At 41.0% G+C, this 23,213-nt stretch overlaps 1 protein-coding gene across 1 annotated transcript in view; it reads right to left on the reverse strand.

The window, feature by feature from the left end:
* Positions 1-5,794: 5,794 nt before the first annotated feature.
* The window catches only part of LOC132539336 (N-acetylglucosamine-1-phosphotransferase subunits alpha/beta-like), a 47,190-nt gene continuing 29,771 nt past the window's right edge, over positions 5,795-23,213 (reverse strand). Inside the window, exons 2-11 of the mRNA XM_060193496.1 lie at positions 22,448-22,592; positions 21,666-21,707; positions 18,768-18,973; positions 16,329-16,393; positions 15,924-16,058; positions 10,439-10,603; positions 9,051-9,230; positions 8,743-8,913; positions 7,643-7,766; positions 5,795-6,048 (exon numbers count right to left, since the gene is read on the reverse strand). Of these exons, the coding sequence (XP_060049479.1) occupies positions 5,795-6,048; positions 7,643-7,766; positions 8,743-8,913; positions 9,051-9,230; positions 10,439-10,603; positions 15,924-16,058; positions 16,329-16,393; positions 18,768-18,973; positions 21,666-21,707; positions 22,448-22,592 (1,487 nt within the window). The remainder of the gene's footprint in view (positions 6,049-7,642; positions 7,767-8,742; positions 8,914-9,050; positions 9,231-10,438; positions 10,604-15,923; positions 16,059-16,328; positions 16,394-18,767; positions 18,974-21,665; positions 21,708-22,447; positions 22,593-23,213) is intronic.

Genomic DNA, 23,213 nt, shown 5'->3' on the forward strand with positions numbered 1-23,213 from the left:
AGTTTATTAAAATTTTTAATGACAATAACAAGGATCAGAGCATGTATACTGTAATTTTAAAGACCTTTGCCCCATGTGGCTAGTCTCCCCAAAATACTCTTTGTTCTTAGTAATTCTGTAGGCATAGGAATTTAAATAGTCTCTAAACAACTTTTTCTTATCTTTCTGAGAAGGCAGTTTCATCATAGTATTTAAATTCTCCAAATATCAAGTAAAATTTTAAATGATATATTTATTTATTACCAAAGCACTGCTAACCTCTGGATTACTATGGTGCTGGGGATTGACACCACAGATGCCTCAGACATAAAGTTAATTTGCTTAACCATTATGCTACCTATCCAGCCCTTAAGTTATACTTCTTTTTTTAAAAGTCATATATTTAATTTTAAATAATTTTAAATAAAAAGTCATTTTATTTAATTTAAATAAATTTAAATTTATTTATTTGCTAATTTATAACCAGAGCATTGCTCAGCTCTCATTTATGGTATTGGCAGAGTGAGGGGATTGAACCTGGGAACTTGAAGCCTCAGGTATAACAGTCTTTTCATATAACCATTATGTTGTTTCCCTCACCAGGTTATACTTCTTTTTGTCTCCAGGGTTTTACTCTCCCAAGCCTAACTTTTTCAGATAGAGACATCAGGACTCACACATGCAAGGCCTGCACTCTACCACTGAATTTCATCCCTGAACTATAAGGATTGTCTTAAGTATGAATTAAAATAGCTTCTCGGCGGGCTGGGAGTATGGATCGACCTGTCAATGCCCATGTTCAGTGGGGAAGCAATTACAGAAGCCAGACCTTCCACCTTCTGCACCCCATAATGGCCCTGGATCCATACTCTCAGAGGGATAAAGAACTGGAGAGCCATCAAAGGGGGTGAGGTGGGGGGGAAGATGGGATAGGGAGTTATGGTGATGGGAATTGTGTGGAATCATACCCCTCTTCTAAGACCATATATCCTATGGTCTTATCAATATCTCAATTCTATAAAAAAATTAAAAAGAAGCCAGACCTTCAACCTTCTGCATCCCACAATGGCCCTGGGTCCATACTCCCAGAGGGATAAAGAACAGGAAAGCTATCAAGGGAGGGGGGGCGGGATACGGAGTTCTTGTGATGGGAATTATGTGGAGTTGTACCCCTCTTATCCTCTGTTTTTGTCAGTGTTTCCTTTTTATAAATAAAATAAAAAAAAATAGCTTCTCTACCTGTGCTAATACCAGATTTTCAAGTTTATTCAGTGTTATTAGCCAAAGTTGTCTTCTTTTCACCAGAGCACTACTCAGCTCTGCCTTATGGTGGCATAGGGAGGGGGGGTTGAACCTGGGACTTTTGATGCCTCAGGCTTGAAAGTCTTATTGCATAACCATTATGCTATCTCCCTAGTTCTATTATCCATTATTTTCTAAAATAACCACTTACTTTTTGCTTCTGTTGATGGGAGTGTGCATTAGTACATTCCTTGTAGGACAATGTGGTGACATGAATAAAAGTTTTAAATCCACAGAATTTTAAATGAATACATTTTAATTTTTTAAATATTTATTTATTTATTTCCTTTTCGTCACCCTGTTGTTTTCATTGTTGTAGTTATTATTGTTGTTGATGTCATTGTTGTTGGATAGGACAGAAAGAAATGGAGAAAGGAGAGGAAGACAGAGAGGGGGAGAGAAAGATAGATACCTGCAGATCTGCTTCACTGCCTGTGAAGCGACTCCCCTGCAGGTGGGGAGCCGGGGCTCGAACTGGGATCCTTACGCTGGTCCTTGCGGTTTGCGCCATGTGTTCTTAACCCGCTGCACTCCCTCTTTGCTACTTTTATCCAATGTCTGATAATTAAAAATATATTTATTCATGATACACTTAAAATTTTATTTATTTATTTATTTATTTATTTATTTTAACGAGAAAGAAACCAGAGCACCACTCTTGCATATCTGGTGCGGTGCCAGGAATCTAACTCTGGACCTAATGCATGCAAATACTATGTTCTACCTCTGAGTCATTTCACAGGTCATCAGTGTGATTTTGTCTCTCTGGCTTGATAAATCTTTTAGAGCTATTTGAAGTAAAAAATACATATGAGAAAAATCTGTACATGAGTAAAAATTTAAAATATGGGGCTAGGTGGTAGCACAGCCAGTAGAGTACACATGTATGTTACCGTATGTGAGGACCTGGGATTAAACCTCCAGCCCCCCACTGTAGGGTGTCTTAATTCCATAGTAACATGCTCTTTTACTTCTTGCATAATTTCTTGGAGAGTCCTCATAATGAGCTTTCTGTAGTCTGTCTCTGAGAGTCTCTCTAAATCTGTAATTCCTTGGATTTTCTCTGTTTCTGTCTGGCTGATACAGCATGGTTGGCTGTTTAGTTCTGTTTCTCTGCTTGCAGATTTTTTTGTGTGCTGGTTATTGATGGCCATCAGGTGGTGCTTTTGTGATCTCTAGGTATCTCTTGTTTATGTAGAAGGCTACCCTGTCCCCTTGCCCCAGTCAAAAACTGAGAGGTTTTAATCCCCTGTCTCTTTTCTTTTTTCTTTTTTAATTTTTAAATTATCCTTATTTATTTATTGGATAGAGACAGCCAGAAATCGAGAGGGAAGGAGGTGGGGATTGAGAGGAAGAGAGACAGAGAGATACCTGCAGCATTGCTTCATTACTCGTGAAGCTTTCCCCCTGCAGGTGGGGAGCAGGGGCTCGAACTTAAGTCTTTGCACATTGTAACATGTGTGCTCAACCAGGTGTGCCACCGCCTGGCCCCAGCCCCAGTCTCTTTCCTTTCTACACTAGGAACAACGTTACTTGCTTGCTGCACTTAAAGTGAAATTGCCCAAATGGCACATGCAGCTCAATGCCCGCACCACCCAGAGCTCTGATCTGACTGCGCTGTTCTTCAACCCATCCCCCCTTTCACCTCAATCACACTTGAGCACCCACCTGAGGCTGCAGAACTTTTAGCTGTAGATTATGACTTCAGTTGGGTCTCTTGTATTTATTTGTTGTTTTGGGAGGAGAGGTGAATTTGATCCCAGTTATTCCATAGTTATGCCTCCCGGAAGCCCCATTTCTATGAATTCTTATGCACACAGTGAATTCTTAAGCACACAGTGGCTTTTCACTTCTGGTGTGCTGTTTCAGTGTATGAACCCCATCAATCTTAAGTTCTAGTATATAGCAGATGGGAAAATATGTGAGAAGCATTAATCTTTCTTCTTATCATTGCTCTGATGGCCAGGAAACTCAGAAACAGCATTATTTAATTTCTATATCTACTTAAACAGTCCCACTTTTATGTCTGATTAAATTATATTTCTGTATAAGTACCGCGCGCTAACCGATTGCGCCACTGGAGCTCTTAAATTATATTTCTAATGTCTTTATTTACTTTCCACTTATTTTTTATCTTCATTTTTCACATAAACTTTAATATGTTTTTATTGCATGCTTCTTTATTTTAAAAAATGATTTAGTTTATTATGAGAGAGAGAGAGAGAGGGAGAAAGAAAGGCTCTTTTGGTCACTACCAGGCCACCCCTCATCCGGGGCCCTGGTCAGGGAATCCTGGGATTCCCACATAGACATGATGGGCCTAGACCTCTAACAGCTCTCTCTCTCCACCATCACTGGTCATCTCCATCAGGAACAGCATCATGGACTCTCTTGTAGTCCCCTACAGGACCTTGCCTTCAAACTGGAACATCAGTGGTGGGGACTGTCCCACTCTGTACAGGGAGACTGGGTCAAAATACTCTGCCACTGGAGGAAAATGGGTCCTGAAATAAGTGCAGTCTAGGACGTTGCTAGCTATGACCACAGAATGCAAGCTCAGACCTACAGGGATGCAGAGGTTTCACAGACTCCTGTGCTGAATATGGGCCTCAGATCAGATTGATGGGGTTTACAGTTTTTTACAATATTTGTATACTTTCCCCATATCTGGGAGCTACTTTCTGCTCTCATCCAGATCTCTAGTCCTATTTCCAACTCTGACAGCACCTTTAGCCCACCTGCATGCTACCTGTCAGGCTCAGGTAAATACTTGGAATATACCTAAAATAGACTTCCTAGTTTTTCCAAAATGGAGACCCCAAATCTCACCTGCTATTCTTACCTATAGGTTCTTGGTTATTAAACAATTTGTTCTGCTTTATAGCTTACCACTTTTCAGCTACCGAGTTGCAAATGTTCCTGTGATGCCAACCTGATTTCCCTGGGTGGATAATCTCACCACTGTGTCCTGGAACCTCACCAGAGCCCTGCCCCACTAGGAAAGATATAAACAGGCTGAGAGTATAGATCTACCTGCCAACACTCATGTCCAGCAGGGTAACAATAATAGAAGCCAGACCTTCCAGCTTCTGCACCCCATAATGATCCTGGGTCCATACTCCCAGAGGGATAAAGAATAGGAAAGCTTCCAATAGAGGGGATGGAATATGGAACTCTGGTAGTGGGAATTCTGTGGAATTATACCCCTCTTATCCTATGGTCTTGTCGATCATTATTAAATCAATTGAAAAAAAGAAAAGATAAGGAATGAAATAAAATTATATTAAATCAAACAGAATAGAAAATTGGGCCAAGAAAGCTACTCAAAATATTGCATAGTTCATTGCTTGGCAGTGTCACAGTTAAAAAAGAAAGCATTCTTGCTATCTTGTTTTATAAAGATACTGGGTACTATACAGCAAACCCTAACAAAAGGACTTTTCAAAGTTAACCCAATTACCAAATAATGTGATGATAACATTAACTATCCACTGTCTTTTTGAACCTTAAGACAGCAGGAACCTCACATCTCCATTATAGAGCCTATATTTCCCCCAGTCCTGGAACCTTAGGATACGGCCCACTTTCCGGCATGCCTTTCCCAATCCATATCAAATAATATTGCATCTGCCAATCGCAACCTAATCAATGCAACGATTGCCACCTCAACATGCTTCAGCTCAGACTATGTCCAGAGACTTCAGGTGTGGAATGACAACCCTTCAGCTTCATTACTCAGCTGAGCCCTTTCCTTTCATAGTAGTCTCTAATTCCATCCCAGGTGGATCACTTTCAAACAAAGTGCCAAAACCTAGATCTAGACAAGGTTCTGTGAGAGAGAGCATATGTTCACAAGTATCCATAAACTAGTGCAAAATAGGAGGTTCCCGGAAGATGGCGGACTGAGAAGCTGCTAGTGGCTTGAGCTCCGACCACATCAACTGAAAATGGTAAGATTTTCTGCCTTTAGTAGGCCAGTCAATAAGGGGTCCTAGTGGTGACACCAAGGAGGTGACTATAATTTAATTTGGGTTAAAAAATAGAGTAAAAATAAAGGGAAAAAATTTTTTTAAAATTATTATTCCCAAAGCGCACCAACTCCCCTTTCCCACCCCCCATAACCAGTCCCTGGGGACCAGCTCCTAGCAGGCTCCCCTGCTGAAATTCTTTCTTTACCAAGATTCCTGTCCCACCAGGGGGTATCATTCATTCTAAGTCTATTCCCTTCTGAAACCTCTGGCCTTTTTTCTTTCTAAGTAGCCAACCAGCTGCCTCTGCTCAGGCAGCTCCCCTCCCTTCCCCCCCCCCCGCATAGCTAATTAAATAATAAAAAATAAATAAATAAAAACTCTCCCTCCCCCCCACATAGCTAATTAAATAATAAATAGCTACTATTTTCTAAATATCTGTGCTCTTTTACTCTTCATACATAACTAGTTTAGGTGCAGTGCTGGGTATGGGATATCCTGAGAGTAATTAAATAACCATCACTATCCAAACCCCCCTCTACTTGTCAAAGTTTTTGGCCCTTTACCCTAAATGTTTTTACAGCAACAAGTATACCTTGCCCACAATCGCCAGCATCAAACCCACAGGACAAGACACTGCAGGCTTGGTCACAGAACTTGTCGGCCAGCCAGGAGTTTGCACATCCCTGGTTACAGTAGGAGACACCACTGAGTCCTGCACCAAACTGCCAGGGCTGTCCAAGCGCAAGACTTCCGGTGCCCCCAGCACCACCGGCATAGCGGCTTCCTCCGCCGTTGCCTGTAGGGGTGAGGGTTGGGGCAGGAAACAAAAGCAGGCTGTGATCTGAGAAATACAATGCCTTATTCCATAAATGTTCTCAAGACTGATGGAAGGATTTCAGTGAAAAAAAAAAAAAAAGGGGGTGGTGGAGGCTTATCACTTCACAGTAGGCAGTCTGAAATGACCAGGCACTGGTACTTAAGTTGTGAATGAGTCCTTGGAAATCACAGCTTTAATGAGATGATGTGCAATGAAAACAGGGTCTGGGATAACACCCTTGTGTTCAACATCATTTGAGCTGCCCTCCCTCTCCACCCACCCCATAGTATTAACAAAAATAACATTGTAGGGAACAGGAGTCCAGGATCTGCTGCACAGATCTTGCATGCAGATAAATGTAGAGCAGTAAGGAAACATGAAGACATCATTCCAAAAACTGTCAGAACTGCCCAAAACATGTCCTAACACAGGAACTCGCCTGGTTTTCAAATGCCAGTATTCTAGGAGGGGTTGAGCAACCTGGATCCATCCCTCTGCATGTCTGTACTAACGTCTTGCATCTGCTGTAGTTTTCACTAGTACCTCTGACACATCTGAGACACATGACTTGAGGTTTTACTTCAAGTCTTTCCTGAATCTGTTTCCCCACATGAAATACACAGATGGTAATTATCTGTGTTTGTGCTCTCTTTTTCTTGAGTAAAAAAACATTTTAAGTGGCTAGTGCCTTATAAGTTGAAGTGACCGCTAAACTGAGGAGCAATCAATACCTGTGAAGGTTCATTTCTAATCAACAAGTCCAAATACAAGCATGCCTGGAAGGGAGGAGAGAGTCTGATAGTTATTTCTTCTGCCTCTCTTTTGTTCCTCACTACTCTGTGGTAGTCTATTGCCCAAACCACCAGAGGTGGTGCAGTGAATAAAGCATCGAATTCTCAAGCATGAGGCCCTGAAGTTGATCCTGGCATCATATGTGCCAGAGTGATGCTCTGCCATCCCTCCCAACCTTTCTCATTAATAAGTAAATCTTTTTCTTTTTTTCAATCAGTTATTCTTGTTACTGAATTAAGAGGATTCTTGGGCTAGGGATGTAGCTCAGTGGGCAGAGAGCATACTTTGCACACTTGAGGCCCAGATTTCAATCCCCCAGTAAAGCAAATGGGCAAAGAGGTGTTGCTGTGTGTCTCTCTCTGTCACTTAACAAATGAGTTTTTAAAGTTAAATAATAATAAAGGTATTCTTCACTTCCAAATTTAAATAATAAAAAAATGCATTTTCAAATCAGGGGGAAATGACCTCGCTGGATAATCAAAATAAACTGGGCCACAGGGAGACACTAGTAGTCACCTCTAAAGAGCCTGAGGATTACTGGCTGCTTTAATACACTGAGAATGGCTCAGTAGCACTATGTGTGTTCAATAGCAACCTGAAACAAAAACAGCCTGTGAGGGCTAGAGAGATGGCATGGTGGTTCTGACCTTCATACCCGAGGGTCTAAGATCCCAGGTTCAATCTCTACCACCACCATAAACCAGAACTGACCGGTGCTGTGGCAAAAAAGAAAGAAAACATCCTGTAAACGTGAGCAGACTACATATGAGCCCATCCTCACCTGTGCAGTCACCCCCATCCCAGTCACAGGCTGAATTATTACAGGCCTTATCACAATAACCATCTTTAATCCAGGAGCCCGGGCATCCCTCAGCACAGTTTGGCACAGGCCATGTCAAATAGACCTACAAGAAAACCAGGGGGAGAACAAAATGGGTTCAGGTTTCTGGCAATAATTACTTTCAAAATAAGACTTTTTTATTTCCCTTTAATAAACCTCAAGAATTTATCATGGCATGCTTTACTTTAAGGTGGCCTATACCCCCAGTGGCTTTCACAGTCCTGCTGGTTCTTATGGAGCACATTTTAGTCCTTCCATTAAATGGGAAAGTAGGCAAGCCTCAGCATATGGGAACAATGTGGCTTTCTATACTACTATGGAACACAATAGCCAACATGTCAGATCGAAATGGGAGTACAGAGGTGTGTCAAAGTGAGCAGAGAGCCTACTACAACACGTCACTACTTTATGACAATGGTAGTCACTCCTGAGGGTCTTGTCTCAGGGCTAAGAAAAGAAGCAGGTGGCATTTCCAGAAGCAGTGCATTAGAAAGTGTTGGATTCACAGGTGAGGTAGGTAGCATAATGGTTTTCTGCAAAGAGATTCTCATGCCTGAGGCTCCAAAGTCCCAGGTTTAAACCCCCATACCACCATAAACCCAAACTGAGCAGTGCTCTGGTAAATAAATAAAACTGTTGAATTTTCAAGCATGAGGTCCTGAGTTCAATACCCAGCATCACATGTGCCAAGAGTGATGTACTGGCATTCCCATGCATGTTTCTCTCTCTCTCTCCTTCGTCAGTCATGAATAAATAATGAAATAAACCTTAAATAAATAAATAGAAGAGGTGATCTCCCACGTTCCTTAACTTCATGCTAAAATCCTTAAGACAAATGAATCAGAACAGCATTCTAAATGAACTCCACTGCTTTCAAAATGAGTCATGTGGATACTTTAAAGTTAAACATTGCTTTAAAAAAAAAAAACTACACTTACTGACTTAAATCTGACTATATTAGTACATATGACTAATTTCCTGTTTCTAATGTCTAAATATCTTCTGAGTTAGGTATCCCTTTCTCTTACGTACTTACTCACCTTCTGACCTTTGGAATGACTGAAAAAATCATCTGGCCAGACATCCTTCCCAAACATGACATCATTATTCAGGTAAATGAACTTCTGGGACAGTCCTTTAATTCGATGAATGTGACTTTCAATAGCTGGTGAACTAAAGGTAGGCAGGTGGCTCAGGTTTCGAAAAATGTCATTTTAACAACAACAACAAAAAAGACTGTAGATGACAGCAGTTTTGTTTTGAGAAGGAACAGAAGTGAATGCAAGAAACAAAAGAAGGTGGAAATGGAGAGAGATAGGGCAAGGGGAAAGAATACAGAGTCATGTACCTGGCGTGTTACTATCGTCACTCGAGGATTATCGAGGTTCAACCAGGATGGAATCTGCCCATTGGTGACGATAAAAATATTTCGAACCCATGGGGCATGCCTCTCAATTGACCGCAAAGAGTATCTCAGCTCTTCATTATCTTCAAAGCAGCTGGCAGAAACATCTTCATCCTGCTTGGACTGAAAAAAAAAAAAAAAAAAACAGAAAAAAAACAACACTTGGGGTGTGAGGATGTAAAAGAGCCATCAAGTCATACATTTTTCTCTTTTCTGTCCTAGTAAAGACTGAGCCCACTTTTTATATATTACTAAAATTTGCAAGACTCAGCTTATTTAAAACCATAGTAACATGAACATATATTTATTTGATGCATTTTTAAGAAAAGGTTCATGGGTCTATTTCCTGGTCAAGATAATTTTTTTTATTATTACTAGAGTAAAAATGGACAAAAAAAAATACAGATTAAGATACACAGGTTTAGACATATAAGCAGCCCATATCTGTGACCTTGAGAGAATTATTGAAATTTCCACTGGAGAAGGATGGGGACACAGAACTCTAGTGGTAGGAATGGTGTGGAATTATACCCCTGCTATCTTATAATTTTCTAAATAACTAATAAAAAATAAAATAAAAACAAATACAAAAGAAAAAAAGATTTATAGCACAATGAGTAAAACTCTGGACTTAGAGCATTAAGTCCCGAGTTCCATGTGCCACAGTGATGCTCTGGTTCTATCTCCCTCCCTCTTTATCTTATATCAATACCTAAATAAATAGTTCTTGTTGTTGTTGTTGCCCTTGTTTATCATCATTATTGTTATTATTATTGTTGTTATTGCTGCCATTGTTGTTGGATAGGACAGACAGAAATGGAGAGAGGAGAAGAGAGAGAGGGGGAGAGAAAGATAGATACCTGCAGACCTGTTTCACCGCCTGTGAAGTGACCCCCCCTGGAGCTGGGGAACTGGGGGCTCGGACCGGACCTTGCGCTTTGCACCATGTGCGCTAATACTGCCCATCCCCCAATAAAGCAGTTTTTAACAAAAGACTTATCCATTGATTTCATCGGGTCAGAAAATCATCTCACTTTGGCATACATGGTCTGAGGTATCAAACCCAGAGCCTCATGTATACTGATCCTGAGCTCTAGTCACTGAGCTGCCACTCAGCAGCCCCCACCCCACTCCACCCCGCCAAACCCCGCCACAACCCCACAGTAACTACACCAATGGAATGATTAGGCAATGATTAACCAATGGAATGATTAAGAAAATTCCAACTTTCCTAACAATCTTTTTCCATTTTCTAACAAAGTGATTTGTAAATCATTTAACAATCCACACTCTTTTGATTTGGTTTTTAGAAGAATCCCTGCATTTCTTACCTGGCTAATAATGGCACTTAGGTCCCATAGTAAATATGCAGGATTTATGGTCAGTTCTTTCCCATCAATGGTCATGTTCTTTTTGGTCTGCTTGTTCAATTCTTGGAAGTCTTTGGGGTTATTTAGTTTTAGAAGGGCTACGCTGGCCTCTGAATACAACTGCAACTGTAGAATAGTAAATGGAAAAGTGAAAGGAAGTTTTTAAAAAAATTTTTTTATTTAAAAATAGTAAACATTGACAAAACCATAGGATAAGAGAGGTACAGCTTCACACAGTTCCCACTACCAGAACTCTGTATCCCATCCCCTCCCCTGATAGTTTTCCTATTCTTTAACCCTCTGGTAGTATGGACCCAGGATCATTGTGGGATGCAGAAGGTTGAAGGTCTGGCTTCTCCAATTGCTCCCCCACTGAACATGGGCATTGACAGGCCGATCCATACTCCCAGGGAAGTTTTTTTTTTTAAAAAAATTTATTTATTTCCTTTTGTTGCCCTGGTTGTTTTATTGTTATAGCTATTGTTGTTGTTATTGATATCCTCATTGTTGGACAGGACAGACAGAAATGGAGAGAGGAGGGGAAGACAGAGAGGGGGAGAGAAAGATAGACACCTGCAGACCTGCTTCACCACCTGTAAAGCAACTCCCCTGCAGGTGGGGAGCCAGGGGCTCAAATTGGGATCCTCACGCAGGACCTTGTGTTTTGCGCCACCTGAACTTAACCCATTGCACTACCCTTTGACTCCTGAAAGGGAATTTTTAAAGTGGTAAAAAGGGTAAGTACCTTCACTACCCACCAGGGGGCACCCCAATGCTGGACACTTGGATGACTAAATGACAGGAGGTAGTGAGGAAATGTGGACGGTGGGGTGCACCTGTATCCAATGTACATCTCTTTCCTTGAAACTGTAAATCAGTCCTTTAAATTCAAGTCTCAAGGGAAGAACAAGTTTTACACTCACCCCCTTCAGATCCCACGTAGCACCATTGAGGCAAAAGGCTTTGTAATTTTTTCTTTCTAGCTGCTGAGGTCACAGGTTATTAATGTTGCATAGTTTAGAATAAAGCAGAATAAACTGTATATGGCTGTATAAGTTTAAGAGGAAACATGCAGGCATTAGCCTGAAAAACAAACTGGCTCTGGGAGTCGGGAGGTAGTGCAGCGGGTTAAGCGCACGTGGCACAAAGCGCAAGGACCAGTGTAAAGATCCTGGTTTGAGCCCCTTCTCCCCATTTGCAGGGGAGTCACTTCACAAGTGGTGAAGCAGGCCTGCAGGTGTCTGTCTTTCTCTCCCCCTCTGTCTTCCCCTCCTCTCTCCATTTCTCTCTGTCCTATCCAACAACGCCAACATCAATAACTACAACAATAAAACAAGGGTAACAAAAGGGAATAAATTTTAAAAAAAAAAAAAACTGGCTCCTTCCAGTAACAGCATCTCAATGAGACATGGCACTAACATGTTGGTAGTTTTCTAAAACCTTTTATCAGGAGGCTCTGTAGAGTAAACCATTATCAGGAACAAGGACCCATGTCCAAGCCCACACTTCCCACCTGCAGGGGGAGAATGTTTACAAGTGGTGAAACTGTGCTGAAGGTGTCTCTTTTCCTCTCTACTTGCCATTCCCTCTCAATTTCTCTGCATCTATCAAAAGAAAGTAAAAGGAAAAAAATGTTCACAGGGAGCAGTGGATTCATTGTGCAGTCACTGAGCTCCAGCAATAATCCAGGTGGCTATTGCTGGGGGTCAGTGACTGCTCAATGAATCCACTGCTCCTTGTGGCCATTTTTCCTTTTCGTTTTATCTGTTTAATTTTTATTTATTTACTTGTTTCTTTTATTGCCACCAGGGTGATCGCTGTGGCTCAGTGCCACCACTATGAATCCACCATTCCCCTTGGCTATTTTTTCCCCTTAACTTTTACTAGATAGGACAGAGAGAATTGAGGACAGGGAGACAGAAAGAAGGAGAGAAAGACAGACATCTGCAGAACTACTCTACTGCTCATGAAACTTTCCTTGTAGGTAGGAAGTAGGGGTTTGAACCCAGGTCCTTATGCTTGGTAATATGTGAGCTTATTAACCACATGCTCCTCCAAAATAACTTTTATCAGTACCAAAATGGCTTATTCAACGTACTTTAGGAGTAAAGTCAAAAGGAAAGGGTGGGGTTGGGGAGACAGCATAATGGTTACATAAAAGACTCTCATACCTGAGCCTCTGAGGTCCTAGGTTCAGTTCCTGACACCACCATAAGCCAGAGCTGGGCAGTGCAGTCTTTCCTTCTGTGTCTTTCTCTCTGTATATATCTCATTAAAGTAAATAAATATTTCAAGAATATATCATTAAAAAGAAAAGGAAAGGGTGTCATGTTTTGGAAGAGTCTGTGCCTAAGCTGATTTTAAGGGAGTCTCTGAGGGAAGCGGCATTACTACAATGCCTGTAAGGTACCATATGTGTGTGTGCCCTAAACAGAGGTTGTAGGGGAGCAGGGTCCAGGGAGGACAATAATCTGTTCCTTTCCTAACAAAACAGATGATTTTCATGGTTGGAGAGATAGCATAGTAGTTATACAAAGAGACACACATGCTTAAGGCTCCAAAGTCCCAGACTGAATCCCCCTGCACCACCAGAAACCATTGCTGAGCAGTGCTTGGTAAACAAGCAGACAGATGGCCTTTTCAACCTTTGAGGATCTTGTGTGTGTCCTTCTTTTTGAAAACTTGCCCCAAGTCTCTGACCCGTGTGACCTTTCCTGTTTCCAAATGCCAACTCTGGGTCTGTCCCATCACCCTCTGTGCCTACCTTATACTATACTTATACACCTATATTTATACTATATGACCTGTTTGGCTACTTGAATACTATGCACACACACTGCCTCCAAAGCTGCTCAAAGAAGCACCTTGAGGAGGGAGTCCTTGTCCTTCCCTTCTTTAACACACCCACTCAGCAACCATGACCTCTGAGCTAAACCAAATGTGAGCACCTGAACTTAAGAGCTCTGGGAAGTTCTCCTACCTCCTCTGACAGATGCTAGCAAAGATGAGAAATGCCTAAAAAACTAATACAAACCCAGCAAAAATGGAAATTTCTGGAAGATAGAGAATGAGTCAGACTGAGCTGAATAAAGGTGAAAGGATAATTTGATTTCTCAAAGGGTGAACTCTGTGTCTATCATAGATAAAATTTTTACACATAAACTAGAGTGACTAATTTGATAAAGGACTCACTTCAAGGTATCTCAAACTAGAAAGCCTTTCATGGAAAATACCACTTGGTTTATAAGACAATAGTACAGAGAACAGCTTTTGTGAATTCCTTGCACTGGAAGCCATTTTCAAGTCCCCTTTCTTCTGGGGACTGGGAGACAGGTGGGTTTTCTTCTAAACCAAATAAAAAAGGCAAAGTTGTTGGATAAATACACCTATGCACCTAAAGAGACCCCTGTATATGATCATACGGCTGAAACATTCCTCTTTCTATTCAATGGCTTTGTCTGTGGCAGCTGTCCTTAAGGCCACCAACTTTCTTCTGGAACACTCCTTCAACAAATATTCTTTAAGAGTCTCCCACCCCAACACCTCCCTCCCTCCAAAAAAAAAAAAGTGCCAGGGCCAGAGGTAACCACTAAGGGTACAAAGGTGAACAGGTAGTAGCTGTCCAGAGATACTCATAGCCAGCCAAACGAGGCCTCTGGGACAGAACGGAGGTCTGGGTTAATCAGAAGCCACATGGAGGGAAGAGGGTACAGATTGGCTCAGTCCTGCAGCTGCTAAAGCCCAACTCATAGCAGCCATTCCCTCCCACTTAAAACATTACACACAGAGTGAGCTATGGGCTTCCTTCTCCCCAAAAAACTTGGCTTCTCCCCCCCTCCCTCCCAATCTCTGAGTGTGGTTAATGCCATATCTTCCATCTTTAACAGAAGTTCCACTTCCCCTTTCATTGTTGCATTCCTCTCCTGCCACAGAGATTTAGTCACCAAGTCAGGTTAAAGGTCTCTCTCTGCTGTTTCTGGAACTATCCTGACTATTGGCATCACTGCCAAAGCACTTACAGAACCCGAATGTCTTGCAGGGTTGTGGTGGAAGTGGCCAAGCTGGTTTTTCTGCCTAAAGCTTCCCTCTGTCTAATCCTTCAGCTACTGTGTTTCTTAGAAACAGACCAAGAGTCTTCCTCCTCCTTCCTCCTTTGCCTCCAAGATCAAGCTCAGTGTCCAGGGCAGAAGCTCTTACTCAATCAAGCCTTAGAAGCCAGACCTCCCACCTTCTGCACCCCATAATGATCCTGGGCCCCTACTCCCTAAGGGATGAAGAACAGGGAAGCTATGGGGGGGGGGTATGGGACACAAAACTCAGGCGGTGGGAACTGTGTGGAATTGTACCCCTCTTATCCTATGGTCTTGTCAGTATTTCCATTTTATAAATAAATTTTAAAATTTAAAAAACTGTCTTTTTCACTATAGCAGCAGCAGCAGCAGCAGTAAAATCCCTGCCTAGAGTCCTCAGGAACACCACTGTGTCACAACTTCCCTCTGCTCAGGCTGCTCCTCCTTTCTGAGTGGTCTTCTCTCCATTCTCGGCTGAGGGTGAGGAGGTGAGGTGGGGGTAAGGAGGTGGTTCCTCTATGCAGGGCCAGCTGAAATGCTTCTGATTCTGTCCCTGTTATAACTAAAAGCCCAGTTGTGTGCACAGCACCAGGGTTTTATTGGGACTCCATGCTGGCACTATGAATCCACCACTCCCTGTGGCCATTTTTTACTTTTTTTTTTCCTTTCTTTTCTATTTTATTGGATAGAACAGAGAAAGATTGAGGGGGGTGAGTGAGACAGAGAGGGAGAAAGACAGCTGCAGACCTACTTCACCACTTGTGAAGCGTCCCCCCTAGGTGGGAGGCAGAGGGGAGGCTTGAACCTGGTGATAACACCCCACAATTTAGGAAGGGCTTCATTCACACCATTACCCAGCTCCCCTCCCCCCCGCACACACACTGCCCCATTGGACTGGGGAATCTCGTGACAGGAGGCCTCACTCTCAGAGTTCTCATCAGAAGCTGATGGAAGACAGTCACAGGAAGAAATAGGCTGACACACTCCTTCCATTCTTCCTCATTATCACTTCCTCTCTAGCCTCCAATAATCAGGAGTCCTAAGTCCTGAAGTTAATCACAAGAGGTTGGAGTTCTGAGAATGGCTTGCAATAAATGTCGGGTAGAGTCAGTCTGACCCTGGGATAGAGTCAGTCTGACCCTGTGGAAAGGTGATGGTCCCCACAAAAACAGGTCCCCCACAAGTCCAACACAATCTCTAACTAAGGCCCTGCAGAAGAGGGAGGACCATCCTAAAGGAAGTCTCCTGACACTCCCTGTTCAGCCCAAGTGGTCTCCCACACCCACCACAGGTGGGGGGCAGAGGCCCTGATTGGTATGAATGAAATGGGCCACAAGGGAAGGGCTGGATATTAAATGAACTGTGCTTGCTTTTACCAGCTTTATTTTAGAAGAAAGATTTTCTGGCAACTTCGCTTTCAGTTGATTTGTTTCCTTTAATGTCGGTGGAAATCCACTCAGGAAAGCCAAATCTTGCATTAAGACTAACCCAGGGACTTCTTTATCTGTTGTCTGAAATAAGAAGTAGAAAAGACGCAACTCACTCTTCTGAAGTATAAAGTTGGTGAAAACTCACAGCAGGAAAAAGTGAAGGCTGACTGTATCATATAAGCTTCAAAATCAGTATGTCAAGATTACTTAAATCAACATTCATTAATATTTGTATGCTGGCCAGAGGGAAAAAAGCAAACAGTAAAAAGCCTCTCAAGGTAAAACAGGTTATTTACTGACATTTTACTTCTAGCACACAACAAAAATGCAATTGCATTTAAAATAACATACCAAGTAGCCCCTCCATATCAAATGTTTGCTGTTTCCTTTAAAGACTCCCGTGAGGGCATCTTCTACTACAATAAGGAAAATAACACACAGGCATGTTTCTTTCAATTTCTATGACATCTGGCAAGACACTGTACAGAGAATTTAGAGAGTTGCTAAACTAATGAAATATGTGATTTAAAAGCAATTGCTGGTGGAGAGAAATGAATTTTAAAAGGGAGTACAGTGTAAATCAGTGTACAATTAAAATTTTAACTGTCACATTAGAGATTGCTGCATAGAACAGTCACAGGAAAGCTGGATCTCAAAGAAGGAGGCTCCTGGGTAAAAGTAACAAATGCAGCACAGGTGGCGTGAAGTGCAAGGACCAGCATAAGGATTCTGGTTCAAGCCTCTGGCTCTCCACCAGGGGAGTTGCTTCACATGTGGTAAAGAAGGTCTGCAGGTGTCTATCTTTCTCTCCCCCTCTGTCTTCCCCATCTTTCTCCATTTCTGTCTGTCCTATCCAACGACAATGACATTAATAACAACAACAATAATAACTACAACAATAAAAAAACAAGGGCAACAAAAGGAAATAAATATTTTTTAAAAATCTTTAAAAAATAATTTAAAAAAATTAACAAATGCAGGATCAAAGTAGAGTTGGGGGAATCTGAGAGATGTAGTTCAGTAACAAGAGCATAAGCCTTACCATGAGTAAGGTCCTAGGTTCCATTCCCAGCACTACATGGGAGCCCCAAGCAGCTTTGGTGTCTTTCCCTCTCACAAAATACAGGATTAAAAAAAAAAAGTGTCAACCTATTTCCAAGACTGTGAGAGAACTATAGTGGTTATCTAGGGAAGTGGGGATAGGGACATAGACCTTTGATGATGGGAGTGGTGGAAAAATAAATAGACTAACAAACAAACAGGATAGTAGTTGGGTGGGGGGAGTGGGAGGAGGGAGAAGCTCGGTGGGATCAGAAATAAGCAAAGTCCTGGATTCATTCTCCAAACCTCATTTAAAAAAGTGTGTGTGTGTGCAATACACTTTGGTGTCTTGCACCGAAGTAAAAGACTCTGGGTAGGGTAGAAGGCGGAGAGTTCAGGTCCTGGAACATGATGGCAGAGGACCTAATAGGGGTTGTATTGTTATGTGGAAAACTGAGAAATGTTATGTAGGTACAAACTATTGTATTTACTGTTAACTGTAAAACATTAATCCCCCAATAAAGGGGAAAAAAGGAAATAAAATCAGAAAAAATAAAGTGTGTGTGTGCGTGTGTGTACATATACAATTGGTAAACTGAAGAAAAGAAAGTCTTCACAACATAAAGTTTATATATATAAATATATATTTTATATAATATATAATATTATATATTATAATATAATTATATAATATATATAAATTATAATATAATTATATAATATATATAAATATATATTTATATATAAAAAATATATAAATATATATTTATATATTTTTTATAAAGTTTATTTTTAAATAAACTTTGTAATTGATACTCTCTGGGAAAAATTGGTCAAGATCCACCTAACTTAAGATCTAACCTCTTTGTGTCTGTTATATCCATAAAGGTGGCATGAGATGCTATGGGGTTACCTTGTTAAGGTTAGTATACAAATATATGCCATGTCTGGTAGAACCCACTACACATTAACCAAGGGATAGGAACACAGAGAGTTATATATCATCGATACCCCATCAAATGTAAAAGTAAGAATGTTCTCTGTGTGCTCCATCCAACCTATCAAAAATAATCTTGCTGAGTTCTACAGTTTAAAAAAGCTTGTAGAGAATCGTGATGATTGGGTTGTCACATGACTGCATGAGATGTGCCACTTAATTAAAAAAAAAGTTTCTAGAGGGCAGGGATAAATAGCATAATAGTTACGCAAAGAGGCTCTCATGTTTGAGACTCCAAAAGCCCCAGGTTCAGTCCCCTGCACCACCATAAGCCAGAGCTGATCAGTGCTCTGGTTTAAAACAATAAACAAACAAACAAACAAACATCTAGAAAAACTCTGGGACAAGAGAATATGGAGAACATAATTGCCAGATTTAAGCTTCTGACCATAGTTGAGAAAGGCATTTGTGTACTACAGAGTAAAACATGTGATTCCTTTGGAATTTAGAGCTAAAATACAACGGTAGTATTTTTTTATTGTTTTTATTTTCAATTTATATAGCCTTTTTCTAAGACTGAATTGTTTCTGTCCCATTCAAAACTTCCTTTCAAACATCCAACTATGACACAATTTCAGAGTACCCACAAGGTGGCGAGGGAGGTGCCTCAGAAGTAGAACATAGGCCTTGTATTGTGTGAGGCGCTGGGTTCAATCCCAACACTGCAGACACTAGAGTGGAGCTCTAGTATCCTCACTCTCTCAATAAACAAGTAAAGCATTAACAATAAAATGTGCATAAGCACTTCTTACCATTCTTAGTACTGTCAAAAACCACAATGGAGACATTAGTAGAAGGGTTCTTGGGCTTTGCAACATTGAAGAAGTCCGTGGCAGAACGAAAAGAAGGGTAGAGGGATGGCAGGTCCTTCAGTGTGACATTGGCCGGCAGGGCTGGGTCCAGCATGAGCATGGGCACCTTAATACAGTGAGTCAGCAGACACTCCAACTGCTTCTCACTAGGAAGAGACACCGCCATGCTCGAGAACACATGCTTGCAAACTTAATCCATTACTACAAGCTCACTACTACTGCTAAAACTTCCAGATTCCTTCATGGCCTCTCAAGAAATCATCATATTGTGATATAACTTATCCATTCATGTCAAACTTACATGCTACATACAAAACAACTATATAATACACATGTATTTTGTGTAAAGGAGGAATTCTTGAAACTTAAGAAGTCAGCAGGTGGGGCTGGGTGCCTATCCAGGAGAGCACACATTATAGTGCATATGTTACAAAGGCATACAGACCCGGGTTCAAGCCCGCAGTCCCCAACTGCAGGGGGAAGTTACACAAGTAGTGAAGCAGTGCTACAAGTGTCCCTGTATCACCTCTATCACCTTCCTCTCTTGATTTTTCCCCTGCCTCTACCCAATAAATAAACAAACAAATAAATAAATAGATGAAAGGGTTGGGACCCAGAGTATTGATGGCAGGTGTGCTGTGGAACTATACACTGTAATTTTACAATCTTGTAAGATTATTTGTAATCACAAATAAAAAAATTAAGCACTTTTTAGCAGCTTAAAAATTATTCAAGGGTCTTGCCTTGGAAAGGTGGGGGAGGTACCTACCAGCTTTGCTTCCTGGTACAACATATGGAGTAGTGTGGTACTGCGAGAAGCTTGGGTACTATGGTGTTTCACCCTCCTTGTCTCTCTTTCATCTGACAAGCTCAAGTTGGAGCCGTGAGGCCCCAGTGACAAAAATAGTTAGGTAATGGCATACCCTGTTGAGTGCACACAATACAATGTACAAGGACATGGGTTCAAACCTCCAGTCCCCACCTGCAAGGTGAAAGCTTCTTAAGCAGTGAAGTAGTGCTACAGGTGTCTGTCTACCTCTCTATCTCTCTCTCTCCTTCTCTCTCCGCCCCTCATCAAATTTTCCTGGTTCTATCTAATAAATATGTAAACAAAAACAGACAGTTCATAATTCCATAGAAACCCATAATTAGGCATATTAAGAGGTAGAAATCTATATGGTATTTAAGAACTTACAAATACTACTACCAACTCCAATTTGAATATATTTAAATTTAAATACAACAGGTATGAATGACCCTATGCAGATACAAAGAAAACTATCACAAGGTTCTAAGATGAATTTGTATGAGATATGTCTATTTAAATATACAAAAAAGGGGGGGGAGAAAGTCCTAAAATGAGCACATTACTTGAATAAACAAACGGGCAAAGGAAACTATCAGAAAGCTCACAAAGTGAGAGCTACAATTATTTAGTAAGCAATATATAAAACTACTCAACCTAGGGCCAGATGGTGTGCAAGGACCAGAGTTCAAGGCCCTGGTCACTACCTGCAGGGGGAAGCTTCACAAGTAGTAAAGCAGGGCTGTAGGTGCCTCTCTGTCTACTTCCCTCTCTACTTTCCCTCCTCTCCCAATTTCTGTCTCTATCCAATAATAAATTTTTAAAAAATTTTAAAAAGAAATTGTAAAAAAAAATGGTATAGATAGCATAATGGCTATACAAAGAGACATTCATGTCTGAATTCCAAAGTCCCAGGTTCAGTCCCCTGTGTCACCATAAGCCAAAGCTGAGAAGTACACTAGTATCTGTCTGTCACATTAAATAAAGAAAAAAAATATATTAAATTAAAAAATGGGAGAAGAACCAATGAGAATAGGGTAGGGTTCAAATCAGGGTGGACATATCTAATTCTTTTCACTAGGCTAAACAAACTCTCTTCCCTGGTTCTTAAATATAAGTCATAGTTAAGATAGTGTTAAGTAAAATGTATACTGAATACAATTAAGTGATGGGTATAAATTCTATAAATGGGAGGTTGGGCAGTAGAACACCAGGTCAAGTGCACATGGCGCAAAGCCCAAGGACCGGCGCAAGGATCCCAGTTCAAGCGCCCAGCTCCCCACCTGCAGGGGGGTCGCTTAGCAAGTGATGAAGCAGGTCTGCAGGTGTTTATCTTCCTCTCCTCCTCTCTGTCTTCTCCTCCTCTGTTTCTCTCTGTCCTATCCAACAGCAACAACAGCTATAACAACAATAACAATAACAACCACAACAAGGGAAACAAGGGCAACAAAATGAGAAAAACAGCCTCCAGGAGCAATGGATTTGTAGTGTAGGCACTGAGCCCTAGCGATAACCCTGGAGGCAAAAAGAAAATTCTATAAATGAAAACACTGGATGTAAGTTGATGCTTAAGTGTACCAATAAAACCAATAAGAAAAGAAAACTTTTCTGACTTTTAACAAATTTCAGTTGTACCTTTGAAATATAGGTTTGGTCAGTTACAATCTGAAAAGCCCAGGGAGAGGGGGGTAGATAGCATAATGGTTATGCAAAGAGCCTCTCACACCTGAGGTTCCAAAGTCCCAGGTTCAATCCTCTGTACCATCTTAAGCCAGAGCTGAACAGTTCTCTGATGTAAGGCAAAAAAAAAAAAAAATCTACCTTCTATCTATCTATATATATATGTAAATAAAACAGTTTCTCAATCAACCATACCATTGTCTGAGTACCCCATCAAATGTATGCATTTAATTTGGGGGCAAAAAAATAACAGAAAGAGGATTGAATAGGAGCAACAGAGAAAATAAAAATACTGTGCACTCAAGTTTTTACTCTAGTTCTTCAATTTGTGTTCCTGAAAAGAAAATGCTTACCTCTTCTTAGTTGGTTTTGTTGCATTCTTCCCAAGGATTTCTCTAATGAAAGAAAATATATTTCGTTACTAAGGCAAGGACCAGTGCTATCAATAAATGTGAATAAGAGGTGAATTGTGACATTGGTTTTCTTGGGTTGCTCCACTGAAATTTAACTAGTAGGTAAGAGCTGAGTATGTTGATTAGGTTAGTTATATAGATATGACAGAAGTTGATAGATTATAAATAGTTCAATGGAATAATTAATAACATCACAAGCTTCCCACTGTGACCACAATAGTTATCTTAAAAGGGAGACATTTTTGTGTGATACATGTACAAGTCAGTGACCTGGGGTGTCATGTTCCATGTTACTTATGAAGGGAAGAGGGAGTCCTTAGTAAATATTCCTCAGGAAGCAGAAAGGAAATCATATCAGCTCTCCAGAATCCCATTAAAAAGAAAATAAATTGATTAAATGGCCAAAGGTATATACATTTAAAAAACTATCTGTTTCTAGTATGTTTGATATTAATGGGGAGGGGCTTCATGAGTGGTGAAACAATACTGTGTCTCTCTTCTTCTCTATCTCACCCTTGCTTCTCAATGTCTCTGTCTCTATCCAAAATTAACTAATTAAATAAAAAAAAAACTTTAATCCAGAAAGCTGTGCAACAGTAATGCACCAGACTTGTATGCCTGAGGTTATCCCAAATTTAAGCCCAGTACTGCCATATGCCAGAGCTGCCCAGTGCTCTGGTCTCTCTCTGATGAAAATTTAAGAAATTAAAAAATATTTTTACCTCATTGCTTTCTGCTCTTCCTCCATCTGCTCTCTGACTTGCTGCAGTTCCTTCAGTAGCTCAAGGTCAGTGCCGTTCACCCAGGTGTACACCACATCGATCAGCATGGGCAGACAGAGCCTATGGTGAACCACAAGTCCTCCAGCTTAAATGTAATTTCCCAGGACATGAGGGACAAAAACTAGAAACAGGATCTAAACTTTCATGGTTATGAAAAAACTCAATGCAAAAGCAGCCCAATTATATAGTAAATATCATAGAATTAACTGTTTTCATGTAGGCTCTAATTAATCTGTTTTCAAACTGTAGTTATAGGACTATTATTTGTTGATGGGCTTTTCTGGGTTGCAATCTGTGAAACATTGTCTATGGTTATCATAGTTTCATCCTCATAAGCACCCTGGAAGAAGCTGCTTCAGAGATGGTGGCAGAGGGCCTTGGAAGCTCTCTGAATCACTATCTTCCCAATGGTACAAATGAGGAAGCTGGATTAGAAAGACATTAGATAGTCAAGAACTTGTTTGGCTTTGTATGTTACCTCTCTTTTCAGCCACCAGGTTCCAGATGCTAGCATGATGCCAATCAGACTTCCTTGGACAGACAGCCCTACCAATGTGCCCTGGAGCTCTAATTCCCCAGAAATCCACCTCACTAGGAAAAGAGAGAGGCAGGCTGGGAGTATTGCAGGGAAGCAATTACTAAGTCAGACCTTCCACCTTCTGCATCCTACAATGTCTTTGGGTCCATATTCCCAGAGGGTTAAAGA

The sequence above is a fragment of the Erinaceus europaeus genome, chromosome 7 (genome assembly GCF_950295315.1).
Source record: "Erinaceus europaeus chromosome 7, mEriEur2.1, whole genome shotgun sequence".
Taxonomy (NCBI): domain Eukaryota; kingdom Metazoa; phylum Chordata; class Mammalia; order Eulipotyphla; family Erinaceidae; genus Erinaceus; species Erinaceus europaeus.